The sequence below is a fragment of the Pleurodeles waltl genome, chromosome 12, assembly GCF_031143425.1.
Source record: "Pleurodeles waltl isolate 20211129_DDA chromosome 12, aPleWal1.hap1.20221129, whole genome shotgun sequence".
In the NCBI taxonomy this organism is placed as follows: domain Eukaryota; kingdom Metazoa; phylum Chordata; class Amphibia; order Caudata; family Salamandridae; genus Pleurodeles; species Pleurodeles waltl.
Genome location: NC_090451.1, coordinates 585,609,141 through 585,629,439, shown reverse-complemented (window position 1 = coordinate 585,629,439; position 20,299 = coordinate 585,609,141). Strand labels below are relative to the sequence as shown.

The window sequence follows — 20,299 nt, the reverse complement described above, 5'->3', positions numbered from 1 at the left end:
TGTATTACAAGTTCCATTATATCCAATAGGGCTTGTAAAATGGCAGGCTGGATATCCGTCATGTTTGTGACGGAGTATCCTATCCCCCAAGGTCATAATCAGGCCCATTGTCTTGATGAAAACCCAGCGTTTTACCGAATTGTAGGGTTTGTGACCAGAAAATGCACTCATACATCTGTCGCTTACTCCTGGAAGGATTAGGACACGAGTTTGTGAAAATCCAGAAATGTGCACGCTTATGAGTGTTCACAAACCTACAGAGCATTGGTATAGCACATTGCTTCAATGACAATTTGTGTGTAAGTAAATCTTTTTCAAAGTGCTAAACCAATTTTTAATTAAAGCTGTTTCACGCATGGAAAAAATCCTATTGCATGTTTAAGGAAAACGTATATCTGCAGATAGTGTTCAAAATCATGCCCCTTTTGAGTATTCAGTCCTCTGGCGCCCTTTGTTTACTCCCTTCCAGAGGTTTGTTGAAGATGAACTTTTGAATTATACGCCTCAAAGCATTCTGAATTTCTTTGTTTCTCAAACTATAAATGAATGGATTTAAAAATGGAGTAATCACTGCAAAAATCACAGCCAGAGCCTGGTCATAATCTAAGGAATAGCTATCAGTCAAGCGCACATACATGAACAGAGCAGTGCCAAAGAAGAGGACCACCATAGTCAAGTGTGAAGCACATGTTGAGAAGGCCTTCTGACGGCCAGCCTCACTGCGGATCTTCAAGATGGTTGTAATGATCTTAATGTAAGACAGAAGTATAAACAGGAAAGACAGAATGATTTCAATGGTATTTATAGTGAAATCTACCAAGATATTCATTGAGGTGTCTGTGCAGGCCAGACTCAGCAAGGGAGGGAAGTCACAGAAGATGTGATGAATTTCATTGGATCCTGTATAAGGTAGCCGGGATGCCAACACAATTTCAGCCATTGGGCCACACAAACCATAGGCCCAACATACCGCGATTAGTTGAATACATAATTTTGGTGTCATGATTGATGGATATTGCAGAGGCTTGCAGATGGCAAGGTAGCGGTCATAGGCCATCACAGTCAAGATGTAGCACTCTGTGCCCCCTAGTGAATGGAAGAAATATATCTGCATGATGCAGCCATTGAAAGAAATGGACATCCTGTCTGCCAGCTGGTCTGCTAGCATTTTAGGGATAGTGATAGCAGTGTACGAAATTTCCAGAAAGGAGAGAGAACTAATAAAGAAGTACATGGGGGTGCGTAAACGAGAGTCTAACCAGATGACAGTGAAAACTACGATGTTCCCTAAAATGGTGACGAGGTAGACAAGCAGAAGCAAAGTGAAGCATAGAGTGTGGAAACGACGAAGGTTCGGGAATCCCTGGATCAGGAACTCAGTTACTGTGCTCTGATTGTTGCAATCCATACCTCGAATGGACACTGCTGATAAAAGGAAATGAGAGGAGTGAGATTTGCAACAGTTGATAAAGTGAGAGTAAGCTTTCAGAGTGTGTTAAGATGGTTGGTCATTTTCTAGGTGATCTCTAAAACATTTGCTAAAACATTTGCTCTTTAAGGAATCATTTACAAATAAAGCGCATAGAACACAATACTGTGATAGAATACCATATACACTGTGGCCTGATCAGTCTCTGAAATGCACCAGCTGCACTAATCAATCACAGCAAATTGATGCTTGCTCTTTGCAAGGGTTCTAATAAATCCAACCTCATAAATATTTATGAGGTGTGATTCTCTCTGCAAATCCTTGAGAATGTCTGTGAATGCAGAGGCAGGGGTGTAAGGAATAGCCAGGGTCCATCCCCAGCTCTATTAATATTCTTTTGCAATGTAGTGGCTTTGCAGACTAGATACCCGATCTAAAGTTTGGCAGGTGGAATACTCCATCACAAATGTAATGGATATCCCTCTCAGAAACTGCATTATATTATTTGTAATGATTGGCTATCCCATCCTCCAAACTCCAAATCAGGCCCTATGTCCCTTAAAGGGACAAACGTGGTATTACAAACACAGCTTTTTCGATCAATTGACCATGAAAGCAGCATAAAACAAAGGTAGTGAAGACACAAGAATAAATAAGCATTTTGGTAAAATACAGCAGCTACACATCAATAAATTAATTTGAACCCATTAAAACATTAAAACAGTAAAAACTCAAATTACACATAAAGCTCTAAGAAGAGATAATAACCTTAAGTTACTTTTTGGAAGTGGCAACGTATGCGCCAGGCTGTCACTAAATACTTGCTCACTGGAAGAATTACATCGGCTAAATTATGACTTTTTAACACCCGTAGAGCCAAGGAACAGATCTTAAATCCCATAGCCCTACTAGTGCTGCGGATCCATTTTGATCGCGGGTTCGCATAAGCTGGACAGAAGAACATAAAGTGTTCAATGGTTTCGGAGGTACTGCCACAAGCGGGGCATATATCAGGGAGGCCAGTCGGCCCCTACCTGTGAGTCAATGACATCAGAGGCAAGGAGCCGAAACGAAACCTTGCATATAAACGTTTGCCGTACAGATCCGGTATAATATCCAAATAGGTTTCAAACTTTGGGGTCCATTTAAGATCAATAAAAGAATTAGTTAAACGACCATGAGATTTACAGGTTCTGTTGTTGTCCCTAACATAAGACCAATGAGTTAACTTTAAAACATTTTTGTGCCGTCTCTCTAGTTTGTGGGGATTTTCCCAATAGTCACCCAAGCCTAACAGGCGGAACCAATGGGACATATGGCAAATCCAGGGAAGAGTATTGGCATTTTGACATTTTAATAGATCAAGTAATGAGATCTTATATATATCTAATTCAGGGGTAGTCCATAACCTGATCCAGTACAGGAGAGGTCTTAAAAAAGCTAAATCTGCTGCTCGACTTAACCCCAGATCCAAGAATATTGGGAGCAGGGGTGTGGAGCGTGGACACACTATCAAGGCCCTCGCAAAGTTGTTTTCTCCCACTGAGATCTTGTTACAGTTCGAGAAACCCCATACCTCCGCTCCATACAGGGCTGCACCTTGTGCCATGGCTGTATAAATCTTTAATGCTGGAGAAACAGCTTTTGCAAAGGAGCCCTGGTAAAAGAGCAGTATGGACGAAGCTCTAAGTTGTAACAACCCTGCGCTTTTTGTAATCTGCTCTTCCCATGATAGTTTGCTAGTTAACCTGACTCCCAAATAGTCTATAGAGCTAACTTCCTTCAGGAAAACACCATCGATGTGGATGGAACATCTTTTACTAGGCCCTTTGGGTAACACCATTAGTTTTGTTTTGTTAATATTAACCTCCAACCCGTGGTCGCGACAAAATAAATAGAATCGATCAACAAGGATTTGTAACCCCATCGGTGTCTTGGAAATGAGGAGCGAATCATCTGCGAAAAGCAGGATAGGGATTTTTTGTGTGTTCAGGGAGGGAGCGTCATTCTGGCATATGGACACAGCCTTTACTACTCCATTGATGAATAGAGTGAATAATATGGGGGCTAGCACACAACCTTGGCGGACTCCCCTTCTGATTGGGATTTGTTCTGTCAAATCACCCTTGTTCGCCCCACCTCACTTGGGCATAAGTGTTTTCATGTAATCGTTTTAGCAGGAGTAGTAGATCCTCTGGAACTCCCAGTCTGCCCAACACTTCCCACAGTTTAGCTCTTGGAACCAGATCAAAAGCATCTTGCAAGTCTATAAATACTACATATAGACATTGCTTGGCGATAAGGACATATTTCCAGTACAATAAAGCCAATCGAAAGACCTGGTCTACTATGCTAGTTTTAGCACCGAACCCGGCCTGTAGTTGAGAAAGAATATGGCGCTCCTCAACACAGCTAGATAGCCTCTGCAGAATTTGTTTGGCAAAAATCTTTTGCAAGTTGTCTATAAGGCTAATTGGCCTGTAGTTGGCTGGAAGGTTAGCATTTCCTTTTTTATAGATGGGCATGATTTCGGCCCCCTTCCATGTGCCCGGGATTTGTCCCCCTGCAGCTATACTATTGGAGATGGCATTGATATACCAGGACCAGATATTCGGTTCAGATTTATAAAGATCTCCAGGAAGTTTGTCCGGTCCGGGTGCTTTGCCAAGTTTCAGACTGTTTATAGCCTCAAGGGTTTCTTCTAGTTTAAAAATGAGATGACCCTTGGGGATACACTGGGCCCCCACTTGGACTGACGTACTGGGGATCAAATCCAGTAGCATAGGTGAGGAGTTGACTACATTGGTGTCCGTTGAGCCCTCTGGTAGGGCATAAAGAGTGGAAAAATGTTCTACCCAGCTTTCTGGTTGTATGTGGTTGCTGGGACAACTAATACCTCCATTTTCTCTTTTAGACAGGAGTTCCCAAAAGCACTTATTATCCTTCTCTCTGGAAGCATTTAATAATTCCTGCCACAGGGAATCCTCCCACCGCTTTTTAGCATTAGACATGGTTTCTTTATATAGAGTCCTGGCTTGTTTGATCTCCCCCTGGGAACCAGACATTACTACTGCTTTGAGCCCAGACTTTGCCTTTGAATACCTCTTATCAAATCATCTCTTACGTGCCCCTTTTCCTTCACATGGCTTTGGCCGCCTGGCTTGATAAAAAAAAAACGTAGCTGGATGGCCATATTATCATGAATTTTAAGAATCGGAATGTTCCCCACAGTCTGCTCCTCATTCTCAGCCAAGTTGTTTAAAAATAATTGGTATATTGCTCTGATATGATATGGGTTGGACATCATTTTTGGCCAAGTAATCTTAGTGAATTTATTATTCCAGCATGGTGGCGGGATTATTGTAACATAATTATTGTGTGTTCTCCTGAACATTTCTACGGAAAGGGTAAGAAGCAAGGGAAAGTGGTCGCTATAGCTTCTCACTGTTACTTTCATGTCTTCCAAGTGGGGCCACAACCTAACATCAACTAAGAAATAATCTATAGTGCTTGTGGAGTTGCCCCTTTTGAACGTTGGTGCAATGTTCATATCAGATGGCATCCTACCATTACAGGCCCTAAGGCCGTGTTTTAAACATAGTGAAGCTAATTGTGTGGCCACCCGAGATTTTTTGCAGGGCAGAGTAATAGATAGTTGCGGGATCCCCCACAGCTCATCCTCTTCGTCAGTTAGGTCACTGATAAGGGTGGAAGGTTCAAAGGTACAATTAAAATCTCTAGCTACAATTAAAATAGTCGAGGGGTGAAGGCTTTCTACAAAATCGGACAAAATTGTCAGGGTGTGAGACTCGGAGCTGCATGAGACTGAACGTATATAAACATTAACAATAACAATTGATAGAGTTTTTTTGAACGTAATACACATAGCTTTTATATCTAAAGAATCAATTTCCAGAAGCTTATAGTCACACTGCAGGTTCTTGTTTACAAGTAGTAACAACCCACCTTTCGCCCGGCCCAACCCCTTCTCTGGAGGTATAGCAGGAACACTAAATGAAAGAAATCCATCTATAATGGTACCATCCTCTACCCAAGTTTCCTGGAAGAGACAAACATCTTTGTCCTTAATAAAAAAGGCCCATTCGCTATCCTCTAATTTTTTTGCCAACCCAGCGATGTTCCAGGACATGAGTTCTAATGTACATTTGCCTTTGTTTGTCACCACAGTTGAACAACCAACGTCCCCTGAGCACAGGTCATTGTTGCAAATATCGAATGTTGGTACTTTATGGTTCCCCTTTGAATGTGAGACCTGAGAACAGGTCATCACATAAGTCACTGGTTCAGAAATCAGTCATATAAAATCAGGCGGCGGCCCAAAATCGGTAGCTGCCTTACATATAACACCTCCACAGGAACTAGTTGAGCCATATGGTCCATCCGGTCCCCTATCTGGTCCATGATTGTATGGGTTTAGCATAAGTCTTATCCCCCCATAGTTATTGCTCTACTCGAGTGGGTGCGAGAGTCAAAATCCATTAGTTGAGACACCATAGTCTCATCTTCAAAATGGATAGTAATTATGTCAAAATTGGCCCGGGGATACTGTTTCTCTCGGCCGATGTTATATCCGAACGAATGACAGAGAGGCAACTCAGTCGGGAGCGTATCCAGTGTGTGACTTTATTAATCAAGGAGGCTTGGTTCTCAACTGACCCTGGCAATAATTTTGGAACGTTAGTCAGATAGATTTTATTTGTTCCATAGCCTGTACACAAATCCTGTTCTTTGTTAGCTGTGTTCTCAATATTGTTACGGGGGGATTGCTAATATAGACGTGGTATGTTTAGGGACAGCAGTGAGCAAAAAAGACATGAAAGGGATGTTTTTGCACATTGAACGTTTTCCATTTATATTAACACTCATGTAATAATTGTGTATTGTCCAAGTTTAGATTGGCCATTGCTAATGTAGACCTGCATTTGAAAATGTTTGGTTGCCATCTTGTTTCATAAACATGCACATTTTGTTTTCTAGGAGAACCTAAAGTCTTAGGGCCTCATTTAGAGTTTAGACGTTTAACTTAACGGCAATATGTACAGTATTTATGCAGTACTCAAACAGTAATAAAGTAAAAACACAACATAAGATAATCGCAAACCAATTTGGAAAAATAGATAAACTTTAAAAATAAATTACACCTAAACAACAGAAATCTGATAAAGAGAACCAGAGCTATGAATTTTACAAATTTAAGGTTTAAAATAGCGACAACAAATATTAAGTGCCAACCATTGTCATCTGGTTGCACTTGACCAGGATAAGAATAAGTTTTAAGGCTGACTGCAATGAAGCATGGGCCAGAAGCAGAAACCAGATACATCCAGGTGAAAAGTTGTACCTTCGGTCTTAGTCTCTGGAATGGAAGTCAAATATCCTCAGTGGGGCAAGGCAGCAGGCTGTGGTGAAGAGAGCTCTGCATTGTTGGATAGGTGCTGGACAAGATATTGGTGAATCTGTTGCCTTTTAGCAGGAAAGCTTAGAGCGAGTGAAATTTGAATTTCAGGTCCAGAGGAGATCCCTCGCCGGCCAGATAATTTTTGCACCTTCACAAAGGTTTCCTCCTCGAAACGTAGTCATTTTTTATTAGAGCTGAGACTCTTCTGGGGGCGGAGGCTGTAGTTAAAGAAGGCTCCACAAGGCACTATACCGTTTCCATGAGGTCCTGATGAACGGGATTTGCTTCAACAGGAGAAGAACAAGGCAGGAGCAACCCAAATCTTTGGACCAGCGACAACCGGCTTCATCAGATAAGCTTGGCAGAGTGGTCTGAGTCCACCAGCAGGTTCTCGAAGCACAAAAATTAACATCAAGTTTTCAAGTCCTAGATTTCAGGATCTGTTAGGATGAGCACACTTTGAAAAAAGCCAGAGCCCAGGACCTTGGGAAAATCATTAGGGGTTCAGACACACACCAGCAGAGGCAATGAGCAGAGTCCAGGGCAGGTCCAGTTGGAAATGGTCAGCTGGAAATGCAGGAAAAGAGCTCTTGAAGCCTGTTTTGACCTTGTAGCTCAAAAAGGCCAGTCTTATCACACTTGAAGTCCACATTTTTGACCTGGGCACAGGATGGAGAGCATGTCCATTCTTTAGGTCACAAACGCTCCAGTCCACTTCTGTTCTTCCACAAGCCCAAAAGTGATCTGAACAGCATACTGGGGATGCAACATTTATGCCCAGTGCAAGCCTGTGGTTTGGGGAGGCCCAACGCTACTCCATTCCAATAGGGTAAATATTCCCACTGGTGATCCTACACACTGGTTCATCTCTGCCCAAAATCATCATGAAAGAACCTTTCTTCCTCTGTGCAAAGCTTCTTCAGGTGTGGCCATGGTAATGAGCAACCCTTCCTCTGTGCTCACTCAAAACCAATTCTGGGGGTAGTTCCTCTCCTACCAGGCATAGTGCCTGACTGGCTAGGGATACAAAGGGAGAGTACAGGCTACATCTTCCTGTTACAGGGTAAGCTCCTTCGAGGTAAATTAGTTCCTGGCCATAGCCCAGACTGTCAGCTCCCAGAGAAAGAGAACACCTCCCCACATCAAAGGTCTTTGACCTGGCGATGTGAGCAAGTTCACACTTCATCAAAGGGGCTTTTCAGCTTCTGGGTTACAGGCGAACGGTGTAGGAAAGTACCATCTTGCCTGGCATGTTACCCCCATACTTCACTGTATATATGTTGTTTTTGTCTATGTGTCACTGGGACCATGCCAGGCAGGGCCCCAGTGCTCGTAGGTATGTACCCTATATGTGCTCCCTGTGTGATGCCTAACTGTCTCACTGAGGCTCTGCTAACCAGAACCTCAGTGGTTATGCTCTCTCTGCTTTCCAAATTTGTCACCAACAGGCTAGTGACTAAATTTACCAATTCACATTGGCATACTGGTACACCCATATAATTCCCTAGTATATGGTACTGAGGTACCCAGGGTATTGGGGTTCCAGGAGATCCCTATGGGCTGCAGCATTTATTTTGCCACCCATAGGGAGCTCTGACAATTCTTACACAGGTCTGCCAGTGCAGCCTGCGTGAAATAACGTCCACGTTATTTCACAGCCATTTTCACTGCACATAAGTAACGTATAAGTCACCTATATGTCTAACCTTCCCTTGCTGAAGGTTAGGTGCAAAGTTACTAAGTGTGAGGGCACCCTTGCACTAGCAAAGGTGACCCCACATAGTTCAGGGTCAATTACCCGGACTTTGTGAGTGCGGGAATGCCATTACACATGTGCACTACTTATAGGTCAATACCTATATGTGGCTTCACGATGGTAACTCCGAATATGGCCATGTAACATGTCTAAGAACATGGAATTGTACCACTTATTCCAAATCTATTATTGGGGAGCCAATTCCATGCATCCTGGGGGCTCCACCATGGACCCCCAGTACTGCAAAACCAGCTCTCTGAGGCTTGCACTGCAGCTACAGCTGCTGCCACCTCACAGACAGGGTTCTTCCCTCCTGGAGTCTGGCCAGCCCAGTCCCAGGAAGGCAGAACAACGCATTTCCTTTGAGAGCAGGGTGTTACACCCTCTCCCTTTGGAAATATGTGTTACAGGCTGGGAAGGGGTAACAGCCTCTGTAAATGCTTTGAAGGGCACAAGCCAGTCTACACCGGTTCAGGGACCCCTTCTCCCCTGCTGTGGCGCGAAACTGACCAGAGGAAAGGGGAGTGACCACTCCCCCGTTCATCACCACCACAGGGGTGGTACCCAGAGCTCCCAGACTTCAGCCATCTTGCTTTGCAAGGTGTAGGGGCACTCTAGAGGGCTCTGAGTGACCAGTGCCAGCAGGTGATGTCAGAGACCCCTCCTGATAGGTTCTTAGCTGATGAGGTAGCCAATACCCCTCTCAGGGCTATTTAGGGTCTCTCATGTGGGTTCTCTTCAGATTCTGCTTGCAAGTTTCCTTCAGGAATCCTCTGCAACAACTTCAGCTTCCTCTGACCTCGGATCAACTGCAGCTGTAACCGCAACAAAGTATCCACCAGAGTAACTTTTCTTCAGCAACCTCAGCTCCAAGTCAGCAACTGCAACAGTTTCCACGGTGTGCACGCACTGAGTACTACCTGTCTTCTTCCTGCCCCAGAAGGACCGAAGAAATCTCCCTTGGGGTGATGGAGTCACTACCCTGCTCCAGGAGGCACCTTCTGAGATGACTACCAGTACCCTCGGACTTCTCTCACAGCGACAAGCGCGCTCCCTAGGACACAGAGGTTGGACCCCTTTGACATAGACTGCCCTGAGGTCCTGCTGACGCAATTTGGAGGAGATAAGACCTTGCCTTCCCTGAGAATGACGGTACCCCTGTGTACTGCGTCTTCTTCACCTCCTTCCACTATCTGCAAAATTCCTTCATGCATAGCCTGGCCCAGGTCCCCAGCACTCCAACCTGTGACGCTCAACTCGCTGAGTTGTTCTCCGGCGGTCTGGGACCTTCCTTTATTGTGCTGCATCAACTGCATTTTACACCTCCTTTGTCCCCGTGTCCTGGGACCTCTGGGGGGTGCTCTCCGGCATCCTGAGGGCTCTCTAAGGTGCTGACAGCCCCCTCTTCCTCCTCACACACAGTTGAGGCCCCCAGGCCCCTCCTGGGTCCATTCAGTGCAATTTAGATGCAAAACCCACTTTTGTCGTAGCCAAGGCTTGTTGGCAAATTCCAACACAAAATCATGTCTGCAACGATCTTCACGTTGTGGGACATCCTTTGCATCATGCAGGAACCCGCTGGCATCTTCCTAGGGTGCATTTCTGCAGTCTTCGACTAAGATTGGACTCTTTTTTTGCACCCCCTCAGGGTTGGCAGGAGCTCCTGTCCTTCCTGGAACTTCTTTTGACTTCTGGACATGGTCCCCTTCCTTTGCAGGTCGTCAGGTCCAGGAATCCAGCAGTTGCTCTTTGCAGACTTGGTTGGCTGCCGCAAAATCCCAATAACGAGGTGTAGTGTGTCCTAAGGAACCTTGCAGTACTTTACTCCTGCTTTTCTGGGCTCTGGGGTGGGGTAATTTACTTACCTTTACTGTATTATTACTCTCCCAGTGATTCTGCACACATTACACTTGTCTAGGGGGGAATTCGTGATTCACATTCCTCTTTTTTAGTATACGGTTTGCGCTGCCCCTAGACCTATTTTCTCCCATTACATTCTATAGAATTTCCTATTGTTTACACTGTTCTATGACTATTTCCTTGTCTAATTTTGGTGTCTAGTGTATATATTGTGTATAATACTTACCTCCAGAAGGAGTATTGTTGCTAAGGTATTTTTGGTACTGTGTCACCCAAATAAATACCTTTATTTTTGGTAAGACTGAGTATTGTCTTTACTTGTGTATACGTACTGTGTAACTATAAGTGGTATTGCATGAGCTTTGCATATCTCCTAGTTCAGCCTAAGCTGCTCTGCTATAGCTACCTCTATCAGCGTTAGCTGCTAGAACACTACTACTTCACTAATAAGGGATAACTGGACCTGGTATAAGGTGTAAGTATCCAAGGTTCCCACTACAACCCAGGCCAGCCTCCCACAGTGTGTAGTTTGAACTGTCCAATGTTGTGTAGTTTTGTTTGAGTGTGTGTCTTTTGAGCGCAGCGGTATGTACCACTGTAGGAGGCTGGACTGGCTTGTAGTGAGTACCAAGGGGTACTTGCACCTTGCACCAGGCCCAGTTATCCCTTATTAGTGTATAGGGTGTCTAGCAGCATAGGCTGATAGAAAATGGTAGCTTAGCAGAGCAGCTTAGGCATAACTAGGAGACGTGTGAAGCTACTACAGTACCACTTAGTGTCATATGCACAATATCATAAGAAAACACAATACACAGTTATACTAAAAATAAAGGTACTTTATTTTTATGACAATATGCCAAAGTATCTTAGAGTGTACCCTCAGTGAGAGGATAGGAAATATACACAAGATATATATACACAATAGCAAAAATATGCAGTATACAGGGAGTGCAGAATTATTAGGCAAGTTGTATTTTTGAGGATTAATTTTATTATTGAACAACAACCATGTTCTCAATGAACCCAAAAAACTCATTAATATCAAAACTGAATATTTTTGGAAGTAGTTTTTAGTTTGTTTTTAGTTTTAGCTATGTTAGGGGGATATCTGTGTGTGCAGGTGACTATCACTGTGCATAATTATTAGGCAACTTAACAAAAAAAAAAATATACCCATTTCAATTATTTATCATTACCAGTGAAACCAATATAACATCTCAACATTCACAAATATACATTTCTGACATTCAAAAACAAAACAAAAACAAATCAGTGACCAATATAGCCACCTTTCTTTGCAAGGACACTCAAAAGCCTGCCATCCATGGATTCTGTCAGTGTTTTGATCTGTTCACCATCAACATTGCGTGCAGCAGCAACCACAGCCTCCCAGACACTGTTCAGAGAGGTGTACTGTTTTCCCTCCTTGTAAATCTCACATTTGATGATGGACCACAGGTTCTCAATGGGGTTCAGATCAGGTGAACAAGGAGGCCATGTCATTAGATTTCCTTCTTTTATACCCTTTCTTGCCAGCCACGCTGTGGAGTACTTGGACGCGTGTGATGGAGCATTGTCCTGCATGAAAATCATGTTTTTACTTGAAGGATGCAGACTTCTTCCTGTACCACTGCTTGAAGAAGGTGTCTTCCAGGAACTGGCAGTAGGACTGGGAGTTGAGCTTGACTCCATCCTCAACCCGAAAAGGCCCCACAAGCTCATCTTTGATGATACCAGCCCAAACCAGTACTCCACCTCCACCTTGCTGGCGTCTGAGTCGGACTGGAGCTCTCTGCCCTTTACCAATCCAGCCACGGGCCCATCCATCTGGCCCATCAAGACTCACTCTCATTTCATCAGTCCATAAAACCTTAGAAAAATCAGTCTTGAGATATTTCTTGGCCCAGTCTTGACGTTTCAGCTTGTGTGTCTTGTTCAGTGGTGGTCGTCTTTCAGCCTTTCTTACCTTGGCCATGTCTCTGAGTATTGCACACCTTGTGCTTTTGGGCACTCCAGTGATGTTGCAGCTCTGAAATATGGCCAAACTGGTGGCAAGTGGCATCGTGGCAGCTGCACGCTTGACTTTTCTCAGTTCATGGGCAGTTATTTTGCGCCTTGGTTTTTCCACACGCTTCTTGCGACCCTGTTGACTATTTTGAATGAAACGCTTGATTGTTCGATGATCACGCTTCAGAAGCTTTGCAATTTTAAGAGTGCTGCATCCCTCTGCAAGATATCTCACTATTTTTGACTTTTCTGAGCCTGTCAAGTCCTTCTTTTGACCCATTTTGCCAAAGGAAAGGAAGTTGCCTAATAATTATGCACACCTGATATAGGGTGTTGATGTCATTAGACCACACCCCTTCTCGTTACAGAGATGCACATCACCTAATATGCTTAATTGGTAGTAGGCTTTCGAGCCTATACAGCTTGGAGTAAGACAACATGCATAAAGAGGATGATGTGGTCAAAATACTCATTTGCCTAATAATTCTGCACTCCCTGTAGTCTGAGAAAACAGTGCAAACAATGTATAGTTACAATAGGATGCAATGGGGAAACATAGGGATAGGGGCAACACAAACCATATACTCCAAAAGTGGAATGCGAACCACGAATGGACCCCAAACCTATGTGACCTTGTAGAGGGTCGCTGGGACTATTAGAAAATAGTGAGAGTTAGAAAAATAACCCTCCCCAAGATCCTGAAAAGTGAGTGCAAAGTGCACTAAAGTTCCCCTAAGGACAAAGAAGTCGTGTTAGAGGAATAATGCAGGAAAGACACAAACCAACAATGCAACAACTGTGGATTTCCAATCTAGGGTACCTGTGGAACAAGGGGACCAAGTCCAAAAGTCACAAGCAAGTCGGAGATGGGCAAATGCCCAGGAAATGCCAGCTGCGGGTGCAAAGAAGCTTCTACTGGACAGAAGAAGCTGAGGTTTCTGCAGGAACAAAAAGGGCTAGAGACTTCCCCTTTGGTGGACGGATCCCTCTCGCCTTGGAGAGTCGTGCAGAAGTGTTTTCCCGCCGAAAGAACGCCAACAAGCCTTGCTAGATGCAAATCATGCGGTTAGCGTTTTTGGACGCTGCTGAGGCCCAGGAGGGACCAGGAGGTCGCAAATTGGACCAGCAGAGAGAGGGGACGTCGAGCAAGACAAGGAGCCCTCTCTGAAGCAGGTAGCACCCAGAGAAGTGCCAGAAACAGGCACTACGAGGATGCGTGAAATGGTGCTCACCCAAAGTTGCACAAAGGAGTCCCACGTCGCCGGAGACCAACTTAGAAAGTCGTGCAATGCAGGTTAGAGTGCCGTGGACCCAGGCTTGGCTGTGCACAAAGGATTTCCACCGGAAGTGCACAGGGGCCGGAGTAGCAGCAAAAGTCGCGGTTCCCAGCAATGCAGCCCAGCGAGGTGAGGCAAGGACTTACCTCCACCAAACTTGGACTGAAGAGTCACTGGACTGTGGGGGTCACTTGGACAGAGTCGCTGGATTCGAGGGACCTCGCTCGTCGTGCTGAGAGGAGACCCAAGGGACCGGTAATGCAGCTTTTTGGTGCCTCCGGTTGCAGGGGGAAGATTCCGTCGACCCACAGGAGATTTCTTCTGAGCTTCTGGTGCAGAGAGGAGGCAGACTACCCCCACAGCATGCACAAGCAGGAAAACAGTCGAGAAGGCGGCAGGATCAGCGTTACAGAGTTGCAGTAGTCGTCTTTGCTACTATGTTGCAGGTTTGCAGGCTTCCAGCGCGGTCAGCAGTCGATTCCTTGGCAGAAGGTGAAGAGAGAGATGCAGAGGAACTCGGATGAGCTCTTGCATTCGTTATCTAAAGTTTCCCCAGAGACAGAGACCCTAAATAGCCAGAAAAGAGGGTTTGGCTACCTAGGAGAGAGGATAGGCTACTAACACCTGAAGGAGCCTATCAGAAGGAGTCTCTGACGTCATCTGGTGGCACTGGCCACTCAGAGCAGTCCAGTGTGCCAGCAGCACCTCTGTTTCCAAGATGGCAGAGGTCTGGAGCACACTGGAGGAGCTCTGGACACCTCCCAGGGGAGGTGCAGATCAGGGGAGTGGTCACTCCCCTTTCCTTTGTCCATATTCGCGCCAGAGCAGGGCTAAGGGGTCCCCTGAACCGGTGTAGACTGGCTTATGCAGAATTGGGCACCTCTGTGCCCAACAAAGCATTTCCAGAGGCTGGGGGAGGCTACTCCTCCCCTGCCTTCACACCATTTTCCAAAGGGAGAGGGTGTAACACCCTCTCTCAGAGGAAGTCTTTTGTTCTGCCATCCTGGGCCAGGCCTGGCTGGACCCCAGGAGGGCAGATGCCTGTCTGAGGGGTTGGCAGCAGCTGCAGTGAAACCCCAGGAAGGGCAGTTTGGCAGTACCAGGGTCTGTGCTACAGACCACTGGGATCATGGGATTGTGCCAACTATGCCAGGATGGCATAGAGGGGGCAATTCCATGATCATAGACATGTTACATGGCCATATTCGGAGTTACCATTGTGAAGCTACATATAGGTAGTGACCTATATGTAGTGCACGCGTGTAATGGTGTCCCCGCACTCACAAAGTTCAGGGAATTGGCTCTGAACAATGTGGGGGCACCTTGGCTAGTGCCAGGGTGCCCTCACACTAAGTAACTTTGCACCTAACCTTTACCAGGTAAAGGTTAGACATATAGGTGACTTATAAGTTACTTAAGTGCAGTGTAAAATGGCTGTGAAATAACTTGGACGTTATTTCACTCAGGCTGCAGTGGCAGGCCTGTGTAAGAATTGTCAGAGCTCCCTATGGGTGGCAAAAGAAATGCTGCAGCCCATAGGGATCTCCTGGAACCCCAATACCCTGGGTACCTTAGTACCATATACTAGGGAATTATAAGGGTGTTCCAGTAAGCCAATGTAAATTGGTAAAAATGGTCACTAGCCTGTTAGTGACAATTTGGAAAGAAATGAGAGAGCATAACCACTGAGGTTCTGATTAGCAGAGCCTCAGTGAGACAGTTAGTCACTACACAGGTAACACATTCAGGCACACTTATGAGCACTGGGGCCCTGGGTTACCAGGGTCCCAGTGACACATACAACTAAAACAACATATATACAGTGAAAAAACGGGGGTAACATGCCAGGCAAGATGGTACTTTCCTACACAACCCCCCCCCAAACGAAGGACAATAAGACTAGCCATGACCTGATGAGTCTTCATTGTCTAAGTGGAAATATCTGGAGAGTCCATCTGCATTGGAGTGGCTACTCCCAGGTCTATGTTCCACTGTATAGTCCATTCCCTGTAGGGATATGGACCACCTCAACAATTTAGGATTTTCACCTTTCATTTGTTTTAGCCAAAGTAGAGGTTTGTGGTCTGTCTGAACAATGAAGTGAGTGCCAAACAGGTATGGCCTCAACTTCTTCAGAGCCCAGACCACAGCAAAGGCCTCCCTCTCAATGGCAGACCAACGCTTTTCTCTAGGGGTCAACCTCCTACTAATAAAAGCAACAGGTTGATCCTGGCCCTCAGAATTAAGTTGTGATAGGACTGCCCCTACTCCTAATTCAGATGCATCAGTTTGGACATAGAATTTTTTAGAGTAACAAGGGCTTTTCAGGACAGGTGCAGAGCACATGGCCTGCTTCAGCTCCTCAAAAGCTTTCTGACAGTTTGCTGTCCATAATACCTTTTTAGGCATTTTCTTGGATGTGAGGTCATTAAGAGGGGCTGCAATGGAGCCATAGTTCTTAATGAACCTCCTGTAATACCCAGTGAGGCCTAGGAAGGCTCTCACCTGAGTCTGAGTGGTAGGGGGAACCCAATCAATAATTGTTTGGATTTTCCCCTGAAGTGGTGCAATCTGTTCCCCACCAACAAGGTGTCCCAGATAAACCACCTTACCCTGCCCTATCTGGCACTTTGAAGCCTTGATAGTGAGGCCTGCCTTTTGCAGGGCCTCCAAAACTTTCCATAGGTGGACCAGGTGATCATCCCAGCTGGAGTTAAAGACAGCTATATCGTCCAAATATGCTGCCCTGAAAGCTTCCAGCCCTTGCAGGACTGTGTTCACCAACCTCTGAAAAGTGGCAGGTGCATTTTTCAAACCAAAAGGCATTACAGTAAACTAGTAATGTCCTCCAATGGTAGAAAATGCAGTCTTAGGTTTAGCATCTTCTGACAATTTGATCTGCCAATACCCTGCAGTCAAATCAAAAGTGCTTAGATACTTGGCAGATGCCAGTGTATCTATGAGCTCATCTGCCCTGGGTATAGGGTGAGCATCAGTTTTGGTTACCAAGTTGAGACCTCTATAGTCTACACAAAACCGCATTTCCTTCTTTCCATCTTTGGAATGGGGTTTTGGTACCAGTACCACAGGAGAAGCCCATGGACTGTCAGAGTGCTCAACCACTCCTAGTTCTAACATTTTCTGGACCTCTTGCTTTATGCAGTCCCTGACATGGTCAGGCTGCCTATAGATCTTACTTTTGACAGGCAAGCTGTCTCCAGTATCTATAGTGTGCTCACACCAAGAAGTGGTACCTGGCACAGTAGAGAAGAGTTCAGAGAATTGATCTAGGAGATTTATGCAATCGTCTTTCTGCTCAGCAGTAAGACAATCAGCCAAAACTACACCTTCCACCAGAGCATCTTGTTCTGTGGAAGAGAAGAGATCAGGTAGAGTATCACTGTCTTCTTCCTGTCCCTCATCAGTTGCCATGAGCAGGGTGAGATCAGCCCTGTCATAGTAGGGTTTCAGGCGGTTGACATGGAGCACCCTAAGGGGACTCCTGGCAGTGCCTAAGTCAACTAAATAGGTGACTTCTCCCTTCTTTTCAACAATTGTGTGGGGTCCACTCCATTTATCTTGGAGTGCTCTTGGGGCCACAGGCTCCAAGACCCACACTTTCTGCCCTGGTTGGTACTGAACCAAAACAGCCTTCTGATCATGCCATTGCTTCTGGAGCTCTTGGCTGGCCTGAAGGTTTTTACTGGCCTTTTTCATGTACTCAGCCATCCTTGATCTGAGGCCAAGTACATAATCCACAATATCCTTCTTAGGAGCTTTTAAAGGTTGTTCCCAACCCTCCTTTACAAGTGTGAGTGGACCCCTAACAGGGTGTCCAAAAAGAAGTTCAAAGGGGCTGAAGCCCACTCCTTTCTGGGGTACCTCCCTGTAGGCAAAAAGGAGGCATGGTAGAAGGATATCCCATCTCCTGCGGAGTTTTTCAGGAAGACCCATAATCATGCCTTTGAGAGTTTTATTAAATTTCTCCACCAGTCCATTTGTTTGTGGATGATAGGGTGTTGTGAACTTGTACGTTACCCCACACTCCTTCCACATGGCCTTTAAGTATGCAGACATGAAATTGCTTCCTCTGTCTGATACTACTTCCTTTGGGAAGCCCACCCTGGAAAATATTCCCAGGAGGGCCTTTGCCACTGCAGGAGCTGTAGTGGTCCTTAAAGGAATAGCTTCAGGATATCTTGTGGCATGGTCCACTACCACTAAGATGAATCTATTGCCTGAAGCAGTAGGAGGGTCAAGGGGGCCAACTATGTCAACCCCTACCCTTTCAAAGGGAACCCCAACCACAGGCAGTGGAATAAGGGGTGCCTTTGGTGTGCCACCTGTCTTGCCACTGGCTTGACAGGTTTCACAGGACTTACAAAATTCCTTTGTGTCCTCAGACATCCTAGGCCAATGAAACAATGGAACCAGTCTGTCCCAAGTTATCATTTGACCCAGGTGCCCAGCTAGGGGAATGTCATGTGCCAGGGTTAGGAGGAACTTTCTGTACTCCTGAGGAATCACTAATCTCCTGGCAGCTCCAGGTTTAGGATCCCTATGCTCAGTGTACAAGAGGTTGTCCTCCCAGTAAACTCTGTGAGAGTCACTGACATCCCCATTAGCCTGTTTGACAGCTTGCTGTCTGAGACCCTCTAATGTGGGACAGGTTTGCTGTGCCACACTCAGCTCCTCTCTGGCAGGCCCCCCTTCACCCAAAAGCTCAGCAGTGTCTGCTTCCAGCTCCTCTGGTGTAGGTTCTGCACAGGGAGGGAATTCTTCTTCCTCTGAAGTTGAATCCACTGTAGAGGGAGGGATAGTAGGAAGTGGTTTGCTTCTACTAGCCCTAGCTTTAGGGAGCACTTGGTCCATTGTTCCAGGATCCAAGCTTCCCTGTCCTTTTTGCTTTTTGGCCTGAGCCCTTGTCAAAGCAAAAATATGCCCTGGGATCCCCAGCATTGCTGCATGGGCCTCCAACTCCACATCTGACCAAGCTGATGTCTCCAAATCATTCCCTAATAGACAGTCTACAGGTAAATCTGAAGCTACCACAACTTTCTTTGGACCAGTAACCCCCCCCCCCCCAGTTGAGATTTACAACAGCCATGGGGTGGCTAAGTGTGTTGTTGTGAGCATTGGTTACTTGGTACTGGTGACCAAGTAGGTGTTGTTCAGGGTGGACCAGTTTCTCTATGACCATAGTCACACTGGTACCAGTGTCCCTGTAGGCCTGAACCTCAACACCATTTATTAGGGGTAGCTGCTTGTACTTATCCATATTAAGGGGACAAGCAACTAAGGTGGCTAAATCAATAGCCCCCTCAGAGACTAACACAGCCTCTGTGGCCTCCCTAACAAGGCCAACCCCAACTAAGTTACCAATAGTGAGCCCAGCTACTCCCTTGGATTGGCTATTAGTAGGTTTGCTCCCACCACCACTGCTATTAGTAGGGACACTAGGTGTAGCAGTAGGGGTTGTAGTGGTAGGAGGCTTGGTGCCTTTCTTTGGACAACTGGGATCTGTTGTCCAATGGCCTTTTATTTTACATAAATAGCACCATGGTTTCTTTTCCTTGTTCTGATTAAAAGAGGATTTGGGCCCACCACCCCCCACCAGAGTGTTTTTGTGGGCCTGATGAAGACTCATTTTTAGATTTGTCCCCACCCTTGTCAGAAGACTTACCATCCTTCTTTTTGTTGCCATCTTTGTCACCCCCTGTATGAACTTTTCTGTTCACCCTTGTTCTGACCCATTTGTCTGCCTTCTTTCCCAATTCTTGGGGAGAGGTCAGATAAGAGTCCACTAAGTACTGGTGCAACAAATCAGACACACAATTATTAAGAATATGCTCTCTCAGGATCAAGTTATACAGGCTGTCATAATCAGTAACTTTACTGCCATGTAACCACCCCTCCAAGGCCTTCACTGAATGGTCAATGAAATCAACCCAGTCTTGTGAAGACTCCTTTTTGGTCTCTCTGAACTTTATCCTGTATTGTTCAGTGGTTAAGCCATAACCATCCAGGAGTGCATTCTTAAGAACTTGGAAATTATTAGCATCATTTTCTTTCACAGTAAGGAGCCTATCCCTACCTTTTCCACTAAATGATAGCCATAGGATAGCAGCCCACTGCCTTTGAGGGACATCCTGTACAACACAGGCCCTCTCAAGTGCAGCAAACCACTTGTTAATGTCATCCCCCTCCTTGTAAGGGGGAACTATCTTGTGCAGATTCCTGGAATCATGCTCTTTTACAGGATGACTATGGGGAATACTGCTGATGCCACCATGGGTTTCTAAACCCAGTTTCTGTCTCTCCTTCTCTACTTCTAAAGTCTGTCTATTCAAATCCAGCTGTTGCTTCTTGAGCTTCAGTCTGGTTTGTTCCACTCTCAATCTATTGAGCTCCCTTTCTAACAATCTGTCATCAGGGTGGGTGGGAGGGACATGCCTTGAAACAGAAGTATGGTGAGAATGGACAGAAGGAGACCTGTCCCTTACAGAAGCCACCCTAACAGCTTGGCTAACAGAAACATCACTACCAGTATG

General features: G+C 45.5%; 1 protein-coding gene across 1 annotated transcript; it reads right to left on the bottom strand.

Moving 5' to 3' along the window:
* Positions 1–433: 433 nt before the first annotated feature.
* Positions 434–1,417, bottom strand: LOC138267158 (olfactory receptor 6N1-like). The gene has a single exon (XM_069216009.1). It carries the CDS (start codon positions 1,406–1,408, stop codon positions 434–436), a length of 975 nt encoding a protein of 324 aa, XP_069072110.1. The 5' UTR covers positions 1,409–1,417.
* Positions 1,418–20,299: the final 18,882 nt, after the last annotated feature.